Here is an 18,023-nt window from a genome sequence, read left to right on the forward strand (position 1 = left end):
TATTTTATAGTACATGTAGTTTTCAAAGTCAGCACTGCTGCTATATTGAATCGCGTGGTGCAGGTGAGACCGCCAGAGGCATTCCACTTGTTTAGTTATTGCTGTACTTAAGAATACCTTATATACATGTACATTGTATTAAAGCAGTAGAATTTAATGCCTGATTCAGGGTATCATCCCATGATGACAAATGTCTGTAGTAAAGTTGTAGGACTTTCTACTTCCTCTCTTATAGAGGAATACAGGAAACTTGGTCCTGGCATGAAGCTTTAGAGAATTTCAGTCACTGTTTTTTAAATCATGGATCGATAGAGTTGTCTGTGTTTAATTTATGATTTTTGGAAAGAACTAATACTATTTTTCTTGCTAAAAAGTTGCTAGAGATGTAATAACATGTTATGGAACAAAATGCCCCCCCCCCCAATTATTACCTATTGAATTTTATCATTAAACTTCATGTAGTAAAACAACCAAGGAGAGAAAAAACCGGAAACCAAAGAAAAGTTTATAATTCAAACTTTTGAGAAACAACATTAATTGGCAAATTAAATGCTAAGGGTCCATTGATATATTGATAAAATACTTGTAACAATTCTTGTAATAGGTAGATAGATCAATTATTCTAGAAATTAGATAATGTGTATGTTCTTTGTAGATAAATCATATGGTTGGTAGTAATTTGAAATACATGTGAGGTTTGAAATAAGTGATGGTCAAGCCACCATTATTTAAAAAGATGAAAAACATTATGAAATTACAGAATGCCATTTTTGTTTAGTGAACGTATGCAGCTTCGAGTAGATTACTTGACTAAAGCTCATATTTTATTTGAATTTGCAGATGATAGCCAAAGGTAAAGATGCATCTGATCTCTTTGCAGCTGTGGTTAAAAATGTGGTCTCTAAAAATATAGAGGTGAGTGTAAAGTCCATGGCCATGATCAGTTTATTTGAACAGTGCTGACATACTGTATATATATGCTTGATTTGATTGGTGATCATATTATACTCTTTGAAAAAGCCTTTCTATATCTGCCAAAATATCAATTTGTTTTGGGGGTTTCTGTTCGTAATACATCTTTAATCTTGACTTGATTGGACTGTAGAACAGTGTACTGTATAATGTGTAAAAATATGAGACTAATATGAAGATCAGTTAATCTACATCCCCTATTTTTCTCCTCCCGACTACCTCCTCCTTTTTATCCTCCCTCTTTCCTCACCACTTTTCTTTCACTGCCTCTCTCCTTTCTCTCTGTAATGACGTCCTTATCCACAATCTCACTCCCTCTCACTTTATTACATTTTCCCTCCATCTCGGAAATCTCTTTCTTTCTTTCTTTCTCTCATCAGATCAAGAAGTTGGTTTATGTTTACTTGGTTCGATATGCCGAGGAACAACAAGACCTGGCTTTGCTATCTATTAGTACATTCCAGAAAGGACTCAAGGTAAGACACATGGGGAAAGAGAGGGATGTCTTTCATGAGCCTCTTGTCAGAGATTTTTCCACGGAAAAAATTAAATCGGAGCTTGGGGAAACTCTTCCCCTGAAAGGATCAAAAGAGCTCTAGAAAATGAAAAAGAGCCTATAGAAATCCCCATTCACCGAAATGTTGAAGCATATCAAATGTTGCATATTTCAGGAGATTGTGAAAAAAAGCCCCTAAATAAAAAAAAGAAGAAATAATAAATTTGCTTGCATTTATCACTTTAATAGAGATGGTTAAAAACTGTAGAAAATCTTGCATCTGATTGGCTCAGAGCAAGTTTTGAAGTGAAAATAACAAACAAGGTGGTGGTTCATGAAATATTACCTGGGAGGTACATGTATTACAATAAAAAAATTACTTGTAACAAGGGTGATTTGTTTACAGTGTATGAGAATTATCCACGAGATCATGAAGTGAATGGACAGAATCGCTACATGTAGATTCAATATCTTGATGTCTGTATATTGGTTGATCATGAATATTTGTATTCACTTGCAACGGAAGTTAGACAAATGTATTCAAGAATTTCTGAGGGAAAAGGATGTGACACTTGTCATAATTATTCCAACAGCATTTTTCTTGCATATTTTTTTTCCTGCCTAGGATCCTAACCAGTTGATCAGAGCATCAGCCCTTCGTGTTCTCTCAAGTATTCGTGTTCATATGATTGTACCCATCATGATGCTAGCAATCAAGGAGAGTGTCAATGACATGTCACCGTATGTCCGCAAAACTGCCGCTCATGCCATTCCAAAGCTTTACAAGTAAGTATCAATGTCAATAATGATAATAATAATAATACCATTTGTAGGATGCTTTTAGTATAAAGATGTGTTCATTACAATTGATTTTTATGATGTTCAAAGCTTGAAAATATGTGATAGAATATGACATGTTGGGATTTCACCATTGCCATTATCATCATCATTAAATTCAGATGATCAGGGGCCTGTCTTACAAAGAGTTGCGATTGATCCAGTCAATCACAGCTATGGAAAGCCAGCAACGTCAACATCTAAAATACATGTTTGTTCAATATATATTTTCTAGTTCATATATTCATACATTCACTGTTTTCTTGAGAATTCAGTATGCTTCTCTTTGTTTTCAAAGGACATTGAGCAAATTTCGAAAAGAAAAAATTATGACATTGATGGATTGCCATATACTTGAGATTGATTGGATCAATTGTAACTCTTTGTAAGACAGGGCCCAGGTATTATTTGTGTGATTGATATTGCATATAACACTTGCTGTTGTTATCATGAATTCATTCTTCCCTTTATTTGTTTCATCAGCATGGATCCCGAACAGAAGGATCAACTCGTAGAAGTCATTGAGAAACTCCTGGCTGACAAGACTACAGTGAGTTATACTTATTACAAACCAATTAGCTGATACCATTATTTGCCATTGAGTAAGAATCTGAGAGTTTGATTGAAATACCAATAGGAAAGAGAAAGAGAAAAGGAATGGGTGCATGTCACCTACAATGATCTTAGTGTCTCAAATTTGTAAGATCTCTGTTTTACAGGCCTGCTGTTTTAATAGGAATATCCTATTTCAAACTATTTTCTTCGTAATTTCTGCCTATTTCTTAAATAGTCCTCAATGTTGGAAGGTGCATGCTTTTCTCATTTTCAGATCCTAAAACTTGTATAGTTTATTGAATGAAACTACTGCAATGTCTCCATTGCCAGTTATAATCCTTATACTATTGTTCTCTTTGGGAATTTCTAGCTGGTTGCTGGAAGCACGGTCATGGCATTTGAAGAGGTGTGTCCAGAGCGAATTGACCTGATCCATAAGAACTTCCGCAAGCTCTGCAACCTTCTTATTGATGTTGAAGAGTGGGGTCAGGTCATCATCATCAACATGCTGACTAGATACTCCAGGACACAGTTTCTAGACCCCAACAAAGCTGTAAGTAGACACGGGAAAAGTTACACAGGGGGCTCAGGGCGAATTTGCCCATGAATTGCGAAAAATAGTCTTGGAAAAAAAAAATGCCCTGGAAAATCCCCTTTCGCTGTAATGTTAAAGCTTATCCAATAATGCAGAGTAAAGCAGAATGTTGTGAAAAAAGTAGCCCCAAAACTTCTTAAAAAGAAATACCTGTACTGTAATGCATAATGTCCTCTCAATTTCGAACAATTATAAATACACAGACTGCTAATTCAAATGTTACCCAAGTTCCTCCAAGATTATTTCAAAATGAACATATTTTATTTAGTTAGTTATTGCAAAGTACAACATGTTACCTGGATAGTGATTGATACTTGAATTGCAGGAGAAGAGTGAGTGGGGGAGGGGGTGGAGTTTGTCTGGGCATGATAAAAAATGTAGTGCTGAAGATGTATAACAAGTAATTCTCATTTTTCGATCTTGTAGGATATGATACAAGAGGAAGCAGAGCGATCTTTCTATGGCTCGGAGCACAGTGAAGATGAAGATGAAGATAAAGAAGGAAAGGAAGAAGAAGAGATCAAGAAGCCTTACATCATGGATACTGATCACAGATTGCTCCTACGCAGTGTCAAACCACTCCTCCAGAGCAGAAATGCTTCGGTAAAGCTAGTTGGCAATTCCATAAAATCAACTATTTGTATGACTGACTCCCAGTTTTCTCCATTCTTTCTTCACTTCGTTTAATTTCTCAGGTTGTGATAATGTGAGGGCATTACAACTTGTCATATGAACTAGAAAATGGCCAACAAAAGCTTGACCCCATTACTAACTGAATTTGTATATTCTTGTTAATTTACGATTTGAATTTCATTGTATAAAGATATATTTTAATAAATTATTCATTTTCAGGGAACCCACATTTACAAACTGCGCTTTCCAGTGGGTTCTCTTTTTTCATTTATGTATGTTTTATTTTTATTGTTTTATATTGTAAATTTTTGTTGTATTTGAAATGAGAAAGAATAAATGCAATCAATCAAAATAATTTCAGAAAGTGCCATGTATAGGGAGGTAGAACATACATATTTCATGGAATCACCCTGTTTTGCATCATTATAAGAAACAACTCTTTCCCATCAAGTTATCATCTGCTGTGATTCTGTCAAAAGGCATTGCAAAAAAAAAAACTTAGAATCAATCTCAAATCAGTTGTGGGTCCCACACTCAATTATATACCTTGCAATGAAGTAGAAATTTGCAATTGATCACTAAGGTAATTAAGTTTGATTTCTCCTTCTCTTGCAGTCAATCATGTTTGTACTCTGGAAATCATTATTTGATTCATGTCTAATTGTTATGTATCTTCAACATTTATTAATTTAATTCTAGCGTGAAATTGGGAAATCAAATAATAATAATTATAATATTAAGTGCAACAGAACATACCGATATACTTTTCTCAAACAGATCCATTATAAGCAAATTTGCAATTCATTTTTGTAATTGATTGCAAATACATTCCTTTTAGCATCTAAGGTGTTATTATTTGTAAAAATCACCAATTAGCCTATTCTTTCTCACCTGTACAGGTTGTTATGGCAGTAGCTCAGCTGTATCACCACATTGCCCCTAAGAATGAAGTTGGGATCATTGCTAAGCCATTGGTCAGACTTCTCAGAAGCCACAGGTATAGTTTCGTGTGCTTATATGTTACAAATTCAAGTAATGAAAGGTTGTTCATCAGGAAAACTCAAATTCAAAAGCATATATGCCTTTGAATGAACTAGTTCAGTTTTTTAATGTCATCGTAATTTATAAAGCATATAGACCTTGTTCATGAAACTTAGACATAAAGGTAATCAAGTATTACTGAACATCCTGCCTTAGTCATTTAAGGTCAATGAACTGTGGCTATGATGGCGGTATTTGTTGAAATGCCATCATAACTTAAAAATTTATGGGTCTTGTTCATGAAACATGGACATAAGGGTAATTAAGTATCACTGATTGTTTTGCTCAAGTCTTAGGTCACATGATCAAGGTCAAAGGTCATTTTGGGCTAATGAACATAGTATTTTGTTATCATAAGAATGTTTCCTTTCGTGAATAATTATTCATTAGTTTTCAAAGTCAGCACTGCTGCAATATTAAATTGCGTAATGCAGGCGAGACTGCGAGAGGCAGTTAAGATTAAGATTGTTAAGATTAGTGGAAATCTTATTTGCCTTCTAGCTTTATGTGAAAATTCAATTTATTTCATTTTTTTTTGCTTTTGAAGTTATTTCAAAACTAATCAGTTTATTTTCTTTAAGACATTTTGATACATTACTTCTCTAATTAAAAAAGTAGAATTAGAAACAATTTTCAGTATTAATGTTTTGTTGTTGGTTTCATTGGCTTGCGTCCATGTTATGATATGAGAAAAATGAAGCTCAATTACTTCAGTCACCTAACTACAGAAGTTAAGCAATATTTTTGTTCATTATGGTGAATATATATTCTTTTATTTTTGCCTTCATAGGGAAGTGCAAACTGTCGTATTGAGCAATGTAGCCACAATGAGTGCCAACCGGAGGGGCATGTTTGAGCCATTCCTTAAGAGTTTCTTTGTTCGTTCAAGTGATGCAACCCATATCCGTCTCCTCAAACTGGAGATCATGACCAACATCGCCAGCGGAACAAGTATTTCAACTATACTTAGGGAATTCCAGGTATGTGGAAATTTATGTTACCTCTTCTATAAGATTCTCACCATGAATGCCAAATGAGTGACTACCTGAATAACAATGGCTAAGTGATCAGTCTTGTTCACCTACAATAGGTTGACAGGTTTCAAAAAATGTGTTAGAAATGCAAGAGAAAAATCACATGTTGTACAGGCTTTGATATGTCAGTGGTTTAATAATACAAACTTCTAAAATACCTCGTACACCAATTAATACACAAACAATGTCGACCCTACCTCAATGATATTGTTACTAGGTTAATGAGACCTTTTATCTCAACTGTAAAGGATTATATATTTTATGTTACAATGACAAGATTTTTTTCATGTGATACCCTGTCCGAACCTGAGCATGTTTTCTAATAGAATCAGAAAGAATCTATGATTTCTTTTTAAAGGGAAGAATATTCCTTTAGGAATTGTTTTTAAAAGAGAAAATTTTGCTTGCAAGAACTGATTTGAGGGTAATCTCATTGTGAAAGATCCATTACATAACCTGCCCTTTCACACGATACCAAAATCGTAATATGAATGGTTATTCCAGTGAAAAATAATTCTAATGACAAAGTTTTAGCACGTGTGAAACCAAACTAGAATCACAAACGCTAATCACAATCAGACTCAACTGACAAATTCAAATCTATGTTAAAAACTCACCTTTTCGTTAAATAGATCGTCCTTAGCATATGCAGCTTCAACTGTCTACTTTCAACTGTCAACATGTATAATTCAATTTTAGCTGAAATTTCTTGTCTTTCTATTTATTTTCCTTAAGCGCTTAGAGACATTCTTTGTGATAAGCGCTATATCAAGGCTCCACATTAACTATTTTTGGTGGTGGCCCGTTCGGGCCACCATAACCATCAAATAATTTTTTTTGGTGGCCCGATATTAAAGTTTGGTGGCCCGAAAAATATAAAGAAAAACATTAAAAATGAATAAAACAAACTTCTGAAATATTAATTCTGCAGCCACTACCACTAAGTTACTTTCACTTTATACTTCTTGTATGTAAACCTTGTTTGCTGTTATTTACTTTGCTAATTGATAATTGTTTCTATCGTCGTAAAAATGAAATGATTGAAAGTGAATAAATGAATTGTATTGTTCGCAGGTTGTGTGGACTTTTTTTTTAAATCTCTGTATAGAGTAATGGTAAAGTAAATAAATAGTGCATAGCAAACTCAGATAGATGTACAAAACAATGTTTTTTCCTTCCTTCCTCTTTGAATCCTAAAACCTAGATTATGCATGCCCCAAATCCAGTTTATTTCTGTTTTCTCTTTTGCAGCATATTATAGAAGGAGAAAATCACAGAAAAATATGCTGCAAAATTAGAACAATGCATAAAAGGGGGAAACAAACGAAAATAATTTTCAAAAAGTATATAACAAAAAGAAAAAATTAATAATAAAAGAAATTAGTGAAATAAAACAAAAGAAAGAAAATGAAGAAAGAAAAAAACAAAGAACAGGGAAAAAAAGAAAAAAATTAGAGAGAAAAAAGAAAAGAAAATGAAAGAAAAATTAATAAAACGAATGGCACATTTCTACTTTTATATCCTTTAGTTTGTATTATTTTATTTTCAGTAGAAACATATTTTTTAATCAGGCATATTCAATGGGAAGGGGTATAAATGGTTTAACCACTGTCAAAAAAAAAAGAAAAAAAAAAAAAAAAAAACGGCAAAAACTATATCTGGAATAAGTGTGAGAAAAGTCCTTCCCTATATTTGCCGAAATGTTGGAAAAAAAATCACATTTCATATCAATGAAATGCCTTCCCAAAGTATTTACTTTCTCAAGAGTGGTTTAAGAAGTCATTTATAAACAAGAAAGAAATAAACTGTCTGTCTGTTTAAGGCTAGAAAATACACAGCTTCGAAAGAAACCAAGTATCAACATACATACAAATGCACACGTGGGACTGTGATGTACTTGCCTATGTGTTTTTATGTGTATTAATTCATGTGGAAATCGGTCTTTTTGAGTCAAAAGAGAGGTCATAATTCCTCTTCTTAATACTTGCAAATAATCAGGGTACACCAGATTTTCGTAATATAGACTGTAGAATTGCATTTCATTGGTGTAAAAGGTGACTTTGACTTAGATTTTCAAAGTTCTGTGGAAGATTTCTCAGCAGCAACATTTTTTATCGCAGCTCCCTGAGTCTGAATGGGCTGAGCTAGATCTAGAGCACAGCTGTATGCAGTGGCTTCATGCAAAGCTCACGCCAGCTGGCCGGCGCGGCTGGCTGGATAATAGCTACTGTATGCTATAGCTGTAGGCCTAATATGCAAACTTTGTGTGTGTGTATTTGTGTGTAGATCAACAAAAAGGGCGCATGACGGGCTTGCAATTTGAGCTGTAGAAAGTTGATAAATTATGCGTGCAAAATTGGGAGAAAAATTGCGCTACTTTGAAAATTATTGGTTGCCCGATTCGGGCCACCAAAACTTAACATTTTATCAATAATGGTTGCCCGAGGTGAATTTTTGGTGGCCCCGGGCCACCGGGCCACCGCTAATGTCGAGCCTTGGCTATATAAATGATATTAATTATTATTATTATCACGAATTTGAATTCAAATTCTACTCCAGAGGTGAATTCCAGTTAAGTTTCACTCAAATTATAGTACAAATTTTATGTCTGAAAGGGTTGAACTCCAAAACATCTTTTGGGGGTGGAGCTTACGTGACCTTTCAAGCACTTCCGTAGATAATACAATTGTCATGCACTCGTATTATCAATGCAGTGCTTTGATTGACGAGTCACCAAGGACACAATACCACCTTCACTCAGGAATTCAAATTCAAATCACAATTTTCGAGTGAACGTGTGAATGGTACTATGATTCTAAAGATGCATTGCAATCATCATTACAATGATGATTCAAGATTCTTGTTTGAAAAGGCCCATTGTGGGGGCGAGATCCTGAATGACTGTCCAAATCTCTCTCTGTTACAATATCTATTGAAATTAATAATTAGCACCTAGAATACACTACCACGCAAATATTCATCAAAAACTTTCAAAGAAGCTGATAATTGCACCTTTCTTCTATTGTAGCATTGATTCTGCTGAGTATAAGATGTAAACGTGAAGAACATATTCATCCATTCTTTCTTTCAAGTTTGCGATCTCTTTATTTCAAATGTGTTTCAAATCTATAGACATATGTGACCAGTTCTGACAAGGAGTTTGTGGCAGCTACTATCCAGGCCATAGGAAGATGTGCAAGTAACATAGAAGAGGTGACTGAGTCATGCATGAATGGACTTATGGGACTCATGTCAAACAGAGACGGTGAGTTATAAGATAATAGTGAATACCAGTGAGGGCATAGGTATGAAATATTGTATCAGATCTTGGATACCAAGGCATGGTTGGCCCATACTTCATCACATGACATTAACAACTCACTGTTTCTGTTGTTTAATTGACAATATATTAATCTGTTTGCACAATTACTTGCCTTGTCTAAGTGGGTCCAATGTACTTAAAAGTTTGAGCATCTTTAAAAAGTTTAAGATATAAGACTAGTGCTGCACATTATTGAATTAGATTATTTGCTTATCACAAAGTATAACATTATGTTATTGGTATATAGAAATGTTAATCTACCACTTTCTTCAGCTATGGACAACATAATAAAACACATGCAAATCATAGGAGAGGGGGCATTTTTTAGGATTTAAATTTTCATGACCTTTTTCTTGGGCCTTGGATGGTGTTTCATAAAGCTGATTGTAAAGTTACGCACAACTTTATATGCACAACTGGAACATTAAGTGTGAAGTCAGCTACATAGTGATACATCATTCATAACAGCCTAATTGTCATCACATCGTGCAGCCATTAATTAAAGTAATGAATTAAAAAACATTAATCGTGCTGAGAGATATGTAGAGTTCACTAGTATATTAAAGTGACTGATCCAGTTTATCACACAAGATTCTTTTTTGTAATAGCAGGACAGTTATGTGTTCAAATATCTACATCCCAAAGTCTTTAGATCAAGAGGCAACTGACTTTCAAAATTGAACTAGTGTGTCGTGGAAAAAATCATTTACATTGAACATTAGATGTTGTTTTAAACAACCGCGCAGCCAGGATTTCATTTTGGAGGGGGCGGTAAATGCACGCAAAGCGTGCCAACACTTACAGAGCGCGCGAAGCGCGCTCCCTAGGGGGTGGGTGCAGGGAGGGGGAGTTTCCCCCTCCCGAGCGAAGCTTTCGGTGTTTCATAAATTAAAATAAAAAGGAGCCGCCTCCCTTGTCTCTAGTACCTATATCAGCTCCAATTCATTTGACTATATTGTGATTTTGAACCTTATTTTCAAAAGTGATTGTAAAACGAACAAAAAAGGGATGAAATGGAGGAAATTAAAATAATATTAACCCCGCGCGAAGTGCGGAAGCTAAAGCGTTTAAATTTTTTTTGCAAAGAAAATGGTCCAGAGAAAAGGTTATTTTCTAAGTTATATTGAATACTTCCCTTGGAAAGATCAGATTTGATTACAAACAATTTAGCGACAGTGCATATCTTAACTCGCAAAACAGAGGAGAAGAAGGATATTTGCCGGGAGGAAGATATTCCTCCCCGCGCAGAGCAATGAAACTCTGAAATTTCAAAGGGCGGACGTTTCATCAAATGCAGATATCTCTAATACCCCCATCAGCTCTAATTCAATTAATTTTCTAAGATTATTGAACTTCATTACAAGGAAAATAGTGCGCAAAAAGTTGAAACTTCTGTGATTATTGAAATTATATAAAACAGGATGATGTATAATTTCTTTCACTTATCCTGATGCGCTTCATTTTGAATGATAAACTTAAGTGTCATTCAAAATTTCAAACTGAGGGTGCAAAACAGGGCAGGAGATGAATGTGCAGGGAAATGACATGAAGTTGAATAGAATTTGATAAAAAAACATTGTACTTTTTTTTATTTAATACAACACAAATTTCATACCTTCCTCTTTTTAAATTAGAAACCTGTTTGCCCCCAAATTATGGTTGTTTAGTAATGAGCTGAAAAGCGGGAAAAGTTGCCTATATGGAGGTGACAGCAGAAATTGAGATAAAGATTTTACCCGCCCGGAGCCGACCCGACCAGAAGTTGCGCGATCAATTTAAAAAAAAAGATAAATTCATATACTTAGGCCTAACCTTACTCTAATTCCATGCCCTAATGTATACATTTGAACTTTAACTGGCAAGAAACACATATAGCTGAGGTGGAAAAACAGGGTTAGAGAAAGGGTGAGGGAAACAAAGGAGAACTGCAATATTGTCATTTAACCGCGCGCAGCACGGAAGCAAAATTCATATATATAAATTTAGAGCAAGAGTCACGGAGTTTCTTTTTTGAGAAAAAAATAAAGTATAAAAAGAAAAACCCACAAAGCTACCTTTCCTCCCTTCGCTGTTCCTATTCTCCTATCTTTTTTCCCTTCTTTTTTCTTTTTGGGGACGTTTTTTGGGGGGCAACCGCCCCCCCCCCTGGCTACGCGCCTGGTTTTAAACTATCAAATATATGCTGAACCGTGTTCAATTGGTACAATTGCTTCATCCACTTACTCTATATGCTTGTATCAACAGAGGCTGTAGTAGCAGAGAGTGTGGTAGTGATTCGTAAACTCCTTCAGATGAACCCGACTGGACATAAGGAGATCATACGTCACATGACCAAACTAGCGGATGCCATCACGGTTAGTTAAAAGCTCCTTTAAAAAGTGATAAATGTACAATTTGTGCAGATTATCAGGGAATGTTTGCTGGCGACATTGGGTGGTATTCTCATAATCAAACCTGGGAAACCTCCAGATGAGTAAATTGATTAGATCCACACTTACATGGATTAGTAGGTTCCACATTCCTTAATTACTCAATATTCACTGTATACTGATATTGTCATTTTCATGTTCACTTTCATCACTGTATAATAATATTGCCATCGTCATCTTATTTCCTAATAGAATTACGTTTTGGACAACCTTTCTCTACAAGGTTGAATTAGTTTGGAATCTTAATGAATGAGCAACTTGCACTCCATAAAAGTTTTGTATAGATTAATCTAGGACTATTATAATGCCATGAGAACACCAACAAATCTCAACACCATAATTTGTATTAAATGAAACATTGCAAGATATGTCCTTCGGTGATTCAGCTGCTCGACAACACAATTAAGGTTTACAATTGACCATAACAGCAACGTGATATCAAATCTATTACTGTACGTAAAAAGCTGATGTCTTTCCCTTTTATACAGGTACCCATGGCTAGGGCTAGTATTCTATGGCTGATAGGAGAGTATTCTGACAGTGTACCTAAGATGGCTCCAGATGTTCTCCGTAAGATGGCCAAAGGATTCATCAATGAGGAAGATATCGTCAAACTTCAGATTCTAAATCTGGCAGCTAAACTCTACCTGACCAACTCAAAACAGGTGCATTTCTTTGTGAAAGTTTTAGCCTCTATTAAGCAATCCAATTGGTCAATTATTTACTCTTGCACAAGTCATTAATGATTTGGTAAGCCAAGTTTGATATCTGCTTTCACAATATTTGCTCAGTATTGCTTACAGCTTCTATCAAAAGGTGATAATTATGTATTATCTTTAGACCAACTTGAAGTATGATTGAATGCACAAAGTCTTAATACATGACAAGGGGAGTTATAAAAGATGATTATGATTATGATGATGACAATGATGGTAATGATGACAATGATGATGACGACGAGGATGAGTATGGTGACAATGATGATGACGACGAGGATGAGTATGGTGATGATGTTGATGATGATTATGGTGATTGTTATAAGGATTGTAAGGGCAACAATGATTATGATTTTAATCATTATGATGATGATTACGATGAAAATGAGTTTGATAATACATTCTCCTCACCTCATAGACCAAACTCCTACTCCAGTATGTACTCAACTTGTCCAAGTACGATCAGAACTATGACATCCGGGACCGCGCCCGTTTCTTCCGACATCTCCTCCTCCCTGGTGATAAGACAACAACATTCTCTAAACATGCTAAAAAGATCATCCTAGCCACGAAACCCGCTCCTGTCATTGAGTCTGTCTTCAAAGGTAATGGAAATAGTCGTAATGATTTTAATATTAATTGTAATGATGAGGATGATGATAATGATGATAATCCAATTTCATATGCTACATTGATGGATAGAATTCAGATGCGTGTTTTGAATGTCATGTTATCGCATTCTAGTCAGTTCATTTCACTTAAAATATTTCTTTTGATTTTTCATCTTGCAGTATCAAAAATGTAAGAATTGAGTGAAGATTGTCAACAAATTAGATGTAAATGAATACGTGTACAGTATATGAAAGAATAGAGAAGAATTAGAACAAAACTTGATTGATAAACCATATTTTGCAGGTAACGAACGGGTTAAAATTCATCAACTTCAAACACGAAAATGGCTCGGAAATGAAAGTGCACATAGTTTTTCCTTCCATCATCTGCTTGTTAATACCCAGCAAGTCAAAGATTCATTCATTTTTTATATGGCCTTGTTTATATAAGATCGGGACCAGTTCCAGCTAGGCTCTCTATCTCACATGATCAATTCAAAGGCTGTAGGATACATTGAGCTCCCTGACTTCCCAGAAGAGGCCCCAGATCCAAGTGTTAGAGTTGTAGAGGTATGTCTGTCTACAGTTTATATTATCCCTCAGCATTTATGTGTATTTCTATTACGGATGTGTTTTCTTTCTTGAAACTTGTAGCAAATACTCCTATTTTACATTTCAGTTCAAAATAAGAAGGTTTTATTCTTCATTAAACAGAAGATTAGAAGATGCTGGGTTGAACTGATGAAATAGTAACCTAGATTATTTTTGTTTCTATGTTTGAAATACTCCATTGATAAGTTGCTATTTAATTACCTAATTTTGAGAAAAGAGTGCTTTGTTTAAAAAAATTAATCAATTTTTTTTTTTTTTCTGAAATTATTTGATTAAAGTATTTAAAAAAAATCATGGCGTGCAAGAAATAAATATTGAAGTGTGTATGATTTCATTTTGATGGTAAGGAACTATTTATTACAATGCATTGTGATGATTTATTGCCTAAATATTATATGTGAAACTTAACATACTTAAAAAGTTATTGGGGAGGCAGAGCGGTTACCTGGGGGGATTTTCATCAGCATTTGTCTCAAACAAGTTGTGAGAAACACAGGTTCCTGTAGCAGTGGTACAGTGATCAAATCATAACAACTGTTATGCTGTTATGAAAACATTCATCTGGTGTTAGGTGTTTATGTAGTCAATGCACCCCAGCCAATTCTATTTGTATTCTCTTTTACAGGAAGTGCTACCATGGACCAGTGAGAAGGAGAAGAGATCAATGAGTAAGAAGAAGAGCAAAGCCAAGTCATTCTATTCCAGCTCTGAGGAAAGTGAGGAAGAAGATGATGACGACGATGATGAAACATCATCGGGTGAGAGATCACATCTAATGTGCTTTCATTTAAGATTCTGACCCATATTATGAAGTCCAGTACAATTGAGACCACAGTCTAACTCTGTGCTAAAATTAAGGGAAGCCAAAAATGTACAAAAAGATGAAGAGAGCACCAAATGTGCTGTCATATTGAATCTTCTCTGTTTATGTTTTCTAGCACAGTTGGCTATACAGAGTTAAACCACAGCTTTTAGTAGTAATGAATGACCTCAATTCTTAAAATCCTTGTAATTGAGTGAATGTATTCTACGCAGTATTCATTTCAACAAGAAATGAAATGTTTAAAGCACATTATTATGTAATAATTAGATACAGTTAATAATACATAGTTTTATTGCATTTTAACAGAAGGTAGTGAATCAGGCTCAGATTCAGAGAGCGAGTCTGGTTCCGATGATGACAAAGACGAAAGCAGTGAAGAGGAAGAGAGTGATATGGAAGACGATAGTGAGAATGCGTCATCTGTGGAAGATTCAGAGAAGAGCTCATCAGAATCGTCTGAAGAATCCTCAAGTGAAGAGAGTGACTCAGAGAGTAAAGAAGAGATCAAACCAGTCAAAAAGGTAATTATTTATGATGTTGAGGTAAGGATATGCAAGACACATTTTTGACATGTGTCAGAAATCGTATTGCCATGGTTACAGCATCAGGGATGCCACTTTTCCGTCTTTATACAGAATTCCGGCTTTTCCCGTGCTATCTGTCTTACAGTATTTCCGACTTTTCCTGTTTTCTGTGTATTAAAAACTGAAAGTTCTCCTTTTCCCCCCTTTCTCTCTCGATTGCGATGCATGTCGATCGACCGAGTGAGAGATATTTCCCCCTACGTTCATTGAGTTGTGCTTTTATCAAGGCTTTCCGATTAGAATTCTCGATGTCCTGGCCAATCAATGCGAGCGACAAGTTCCGAACAAGACAAGCGCAAAGCAGCGGCACGAATCGCAATATAATGGCGACTGGTAAATACGTCTGTAAGGATGATGACGTCATACAAGATGGCAACTTACGATGACCAACGAAAGGATCGAGGATGACTATGTTTTAATCATCATTTAAAGGTCAAAGGTCATTTTCAGGTTAAAGTTTACATGCAAGACTCTCTTATGACACCTAACTCCGCTACTGTAAGTCACTTTTCAACCACACTTGGATGGTAGATGGACTTGGGGGACCTGCATGTTATGCTGCAGTCGGAGGTCACATGATAAGGTCAAAGGTCATTTTCAGGTCAATGTTAAAGTTTACATGCAAGACTCTTATGACACCTAACTTCTCAACCGGAAGTCGCTTTTCAACCAAACTGGGATGGTAGATGGACTTGGGGGACCTGCATGTTATGCTGCAGTCTGAGGTCACATGGTAAGGTCAAAGGTTATTTTCAGGTCAATGTTAAAGTTTACATGCAAGACTCTCTTATGACACCTAACTCCGCAACCGTAAGTCTCTTTTCAACCAAACTTGGATGGTAGATGGACTAGGGGGACGCGCATGTTATGCTGCAGTCAGAGGTCACATGGTAAGGTCAAAGGTCATTTTCAGGTCAATGTTAAAGGTTACATGCAAGACTCTCTTATGACACCTAACTCCGCAACCGTAAGTCACTTTTTAACAAAACTTGGATGGTAGATGTACTTAGGTGACCTGCATGTTATGCTGCAGTCGGAGGTCACATGGTAAATTCAAAGGTCATTTTCAGGTCATCATTAAAGTTTACGTGCAAGGCTCTTATGACAAGTGTAATTCCATCCCAGTCATTTCACAATGAAGTTTTGATACAATTCTGTTGCTTGCCCTCGCAAATCACGATATTTCTGGTTATTTTCATAAGTGGGCGAGACACAAAATTGCATTTGCCTTGTGTGGTAAATGATATTGACATTAAAGGAGAATGAAACTCTTGGAGCAAGTTAGCTTTTGTGAAAGCAGAAAAATCAAAGAATAAGATCAACAAAAGTTTGAGTAAAATAGGACTAGCAATAGAAGAGTTATGAGCATTTGAATGTCGGGATCACTAATGCTATGGAGATCCTCCCATTGGCAACGCAACCGAGATCTACATGTATGATATCACAGATGAACAACTCTCCCCTTTTGGACACTGAAAATATACCCCAAAACATCTCTTTTTGCTCTTTCTAATCATATGACAAACGATTCATCAATGATATAATGTTGTGAAACCTCTGTACTTGTCCTCTCATAAAGAGAACACCTCACCTTGTGATAGATTCTATAAAAGTGAGAATATAAGTGAAATAAGTACTAAAGCAATGAGGGAGTTGTACGTGTGTGACATCACAGATCTTGGTCGCATTGCCAATGGGAGGATCTACATGGCATTAGTGATCTCACTATTCAAATGCTCATAACTTTCTTATTATTCATTCAATCTTCCTCAAACTTTCAACAATATGTTTCTTTGATTTTTCTCTTTGATATGGATTCAGCTGGTTTCAAGGGTTTCATTCTCCTTTAAATGTTCATTGGTGATTATTTAGCGTGTAAGAAAGGTTCACCAGTTCTTTAAGTTGCTCTTAACAGCTTTATGAAACACCCACCAGTGCTCATGAAATTTAGCACAAACATTGGGTTTGGGTAAAGACATGCAAGGCCCATTTTCAAAATTGTTTCGGAAACTGCATTGACATGGTAACGGCACATGGTAGTGGTATTAATCACCTTTAGTGAATTTTCTAGTTATTGTAATTAATGACATAAATTATCAAAATTTCTGGTAGCTATATTTTTCTTTGCGTGCTTGTTGCCTCGAACTTGTTGAACGTCAATGTGAATATAAAGTCAAATTATGTTTTAACCCAGTAAAGTTCTATAGAAGGCAGGAAAGAGACAAGAAAATTAGTATATTACCTTTATATGCTTATACTGATGCTTATTGCATGTCTTAGCTCATTAATGAGTGTATTTATTTTTTGTGCATTTTATTTATAGAAAACACCACAAAAATCTAAAGTGAAGGAGGAGAAGAGTGGTAAACAGAAAGCTGAATCAACAATGCAACTTTTAGATTTTGATGATTGTAAGTCTCTTCCCTCATTTTATTCAGTGATTTAGATAATTGATTATAGATCTTTATTTGCCAAACACACATTTGACCATAATTGCATTAAAATCTATTAGACGGTAATCGCACTGACGGAGAAACTGACATGCTTGTGCACAATATAATGCTGTGAATAGAATTTAAATTATATTGAATTGTAATTTTTGCCTATTATCAATTATTACAGTATTTTGATTTAACTTTTGAATCATAGGTTTGCACACTCAACATTAGTTTGCAATATAGTATTCATTTACAAGGTAGAGGCATTATTTCTAACTGTGGTGTTTATTGCAAGCATCAGAATACTTCAAAAACGTGCAATAAG

At 35.3% G+C, this 18,023-nt stretch overlaps 1 protein-coding gene across 4 annotated transcripts in view; it reads left to right on the plus strand.

Moving 5' to 3' along the window:
• Positions 1 to 18,023, plus strand: part of LOC129260992 (AP-3 complex subunit beta-2-like) — a 36,663-nt gene that overhangs the window by 6,302 nt on the left and 12,338 nt on the right. For 2 of the 4 annotated variants that reach the window (XM_064114226.1, XM_064114228.1), the window contains exons 4-19: positions 841 to 915; positions 1,353 to 1,448; positions 2,094 to 2,254; positions 2,789 to 2,855; positions 3,231 to 3,413; positions 3,882 to 4,058; positions 4,988 to 5,085; positions 5,920 to 6,109; positions 9,296 to 9,428; positions 11,730 to 11,839; positions 12,403 to 12,579; positions 13,049 to 13,235; positions 13,693 to 13,811; positions 14,479 to 14,611; positions 14,983 to 15,197; positions 17,584 to 17,671. In XM_064114226.1, coding sequence (XP_063970296.1) covers positions 841 to 915; positions 1,353 to 1,448; positions 2,094 to 2,254; positions 2,789 to 2,855; positions 3,231 to 3,413; positions 3,882 to 4,058; positions 4,988 to 5,085; positions 5,920 to 6,109; positions 9,296 to 9,428; positions 11,730 to 11,839; positions 12,403 to 12,579; positions 13,049 to 13,235; positions 13,693 to 13,811; positions 14,479 to 14,611; positions 14,983 to 15,197; positions 17,584 to 17,671 — 2,209 coding nt within the window. The remainder of the gene's footprint in view (positions 1 to 840; positions 916 to 1,352; positions 1,449 to 2,093; positions 2,255 to 2,788; positions 2,856 to 3,230; positions 3,414 to 3,881; positions 4,059 to 4,987; positions 5,086 to 5,919; positions 6,110 to 9,295; positions 9,429 to 11,729; positions 11,840 to 12,402; positions 12,580 to 13,048; positions 13,236 to 13,692; positions 13,812 to 14,478; positions 14,612 to 14,982; positions 15,198 to 17,583; positions 17,672 to 18,023) is intronic. The other 2 variants (XM_064114227.1, XM_064114229.1) reach the window with 1 other exon arrangement.

This window comes from Lytechinus pictus, unplaced genomic scaffold (assembly GCF_037042905.1).
Source record: "Lytechinus pictus isolate F3 Inbred unplaced genomic scaffold, Lp3.0 scaffold_19, whole genome shotgun sequence".
In the NCBI taxonomy this organism is placed as follows: Eukaryota; Metazoa; Echinodermata; class Echinoidea; order Temnopleuroida; family Toxopneustidae; genus Lytechinus; species Lytechinus pictus.